The sequence below is a fragment of the Priapulus caudatus genome, unplaced genomic scaffold (assembly GCF_000485595.1).
Source record: "Priapulus caudatus unplaced genomic scaffold, Priapulus_caudatus-5.0.1 Scaffold342, whole genome shotgun sequence".
Taxonomy (NCBI): domain Eukaryota; kingdom Metazoa; phylum Priapulida; class Priapulimorpha; order Priapulimorphida; family Priapulidae; genus Priapulus; species Priapulus caudatus.
This window is the reverse complement of record NW_014577403.1, coordinates 181,247-184,061: the sequence shown is the minus strand read 5'-3', so window position 1 is coordinate 184,061 and position 2,815 is coordinate 181,247. Positions and strand designations below refer to the sequence as shown.

General features: G+C 38.7%; 1 protein-coding gene across 1 annotated transcript in view; it reads left to right on the top strand.

The window, feature by feature from the left end:
* The window catches only part of LOC106809280 (homeobox protein EMX2-like), a 13,455-nt gene extending 11,405 nt beyond the window's left edge, over positions 1–2,050 (top strand). Inside the window, exon 3 of the mRNA XM_014812292.1 lies at positions 1,349–2,050. Coding sequence (XP_014667778.1) covers positions 1,349–1,561 — 213 coding nt within the window. The 3' untranslated portion in view covers positions 1,562–2,050. The remainder of the gene's footprint in view (positions 1–1,348) is intronic.
* Positions 2,051–2,815: the final 765 nt, after the last annotated feature.

The following is a 2,815-nucleotide window of genomic DNA, read 5'->3' as shown; positions in this document are numbered from 1 at the left end:
TATCTATCTATCTATCTATCTATCTATCTATCTATTTATCTATCTATCTATCTATCTATCTATCTATCTATCTATCTATCTATATATATATATATATATATCCTAGCTATCTATATATCTATCTATCTATCTATCTATCTAACTATCTATCTATCGATCTATCTATATATCATTCAAACCCACACCCTGTTCCCTCTCTCTCCCCCACCATTTCCCTATTCACCGCACCCTACGGTTTCATCGTACCTCCCACATCTATAAGCCTATAGAAGAGTAATGTAAAGGGTGGTGTGCGTATGCATGCGCGCGCAGAAAAAAAAACAGCGCTCATAACAACAACGGCTCCGGCTAATCTCTTTCCTTCGCGCCAAGTCTTTGTGAAGAGCGCATATTTCCACGAGGATCTTCACACGCGACGCGGCAAATATACGAACGTGATTGTCAAGTGCCATCATCGCCGCGGGCGCTTCTGTACTCGGCGAGCGAGCGACTGTGTGATACCATCATGGTCGAACAGCCACGGCAATCACTAACAGACCACAAATAAATAAATAAAGATATATATATATATATATATATAGCTAGTGTGTGACGATAAAATTAGCGGAAGAACCACTATGGGGTAGTTGGTGCGCTAGCCTATATTTTTGCCGTAGCAGAGAAACAACAGGGCAGCCAGTCATAGCTGCCAATTTTATCGTAGAAGCAGCTGCGGTTTCGGTTTACGTTGCTACCGGCTTGCGCACGTGGTCTACCTAGCTACCCTGTGTTTTTCCTTGTACGGGGTAATAGACAACAAACTGCTGTTATATACTATAGCCGAATACCGATCGTTTCTGACTTCTGTAGCGGGCGTTTTCCTGTCAGAAGTATAGCAATTAGCGAAAGCTAGTTTTACCCGCAGCAATGGATTTGCATAAACAGTAGATTTGAGAACAAGAACGAATGCGAGCTAGCGCGCAGTGCGAATGCGCAGCTGACAAGATTTCTAAAATAGCTGCAATGTTCGTTTTTCTTCGGAATAGTTTCTTCTATATCCGCGTGTATCCGGGATATTTCTTTTTATGTCTTTCGCATCATAATTATTACTATTCTCCTATATAATTTTATGTATATATTTTTTTCAGAAGAAAATTCCAGAGACCCGTTGTCGGAATGATCATAAGTAGATGAATGAATGCTATAACGTTTGCATAATTCTTCACTTTACTATTTATGATCTTACTGACAACGGACCCCAGGGAATATAGGCTTTGACCATGATTATATATATATATATATATATTATATTGGCATGTCGACAGTGAGCGTAACACAGAGCGTGTTCTCTCTCTCTCTCCCGATACAGGTAAAAGTCTGGTTTCAAAATCGGCGAACGAAGTTCAAGCGAGTCAAGACGGAGGAAGAGGAAGATGAGGAGGAGCAGGGAGGAGCCGGGCAAGCGGAGGAGGACGCAACACCAAAGAAGCAGAAGCCCTCGCATCACGTCGATAAGTGGAGAGCCGAGACGGGTGGCAGCACCACTGGCCGCGACGAGTCGAATGATGACGATAGCAGTTAGTGAGGCATGCGCCGTCGAACGTTCTAGCTGCTCCCGATAATTGCATATATATATATACATATAGTTTTGTTCACATTTTTACTGCTGTGAAGTAAACTGTCGTTAGGCATTTTATTTGTATATAATAGTAAATAGCTTCCCTATATAATTATATATATATATACATATATATACGCATATATATATATATATATATATATATATATATATCGCGCGGACAGTGTGTAACATATTTAGAATAGTATCTTTATATCTATTCCTAGAGGCTGTTGGCAACCGTACGTCACTATATAACGTTGCTTTCTAGATATAATTTACGTTTACACCGTACGTGTTCGCTGACAAATATCCTTCCTAATATAATAGTCAAGCGAAGTAAACAGTATAGAGGCAAACCACGTCGCTGTAAACAATATTCCATTACGGTTGTATAAATATGACGATGATAATGATGATAATAATAAAGAAGTCACGTCAACAATTATATTACATTACGTATTCGGACTATGTGCGTGGGTTTGTTACGGCCTTGCAGTACAAGCACGGGTGACTGCACTGCGTGTATGAGACATCAGAACATGTAGGGGGTACGCAACTATTATATTACTCTCTATAATGTCTTACCAGCGAACGCAATACATGAAACAAAGAGACGCACGATTTATAATCAATGAAGTAATTAATAAAACATAAAATTATAAACTTATATATTATATTAAAATGATCAATATACTTTCGAGGTAATTCCTAAGTATTACCCGCAATGACAGCTCTGAGAGCCCATCTGCTGCATTTTTTGAAGTTCTATTCTAAATAATAAAATATTTGCGCGGGAAATTCATACTGCGAAAGCAATTTCTCCCTCCATCGAGCGACCTTCGCAATATAAGTCTTTGACCAATTAACTTTGGCGGATCTGATAAGAAACTGGATGGATATGTATATGAGCTATAAGTTTGCCATATTAGAGTTAGCTAAATAATGTTTTAATATGCGTAAAGCGGACGCCTGGGCCGTCATTACACGCTGATTACACATTCCTGCATGGTTCGACCAGCTTTTACTCAATGCTCTTGGGCTAGAAATTCATCTAGGAACGAACGTTATAAATATATGCTTATATATAATATTATAATGCTTTAACCTAATAATGGCATACATCCACGCAAACGCTTGCATACGTTTATGTATTTAATTGACTGATTTTAATTTCGGATTTACTAACGACATCCTGGGTTATTTATTTGAATTAGT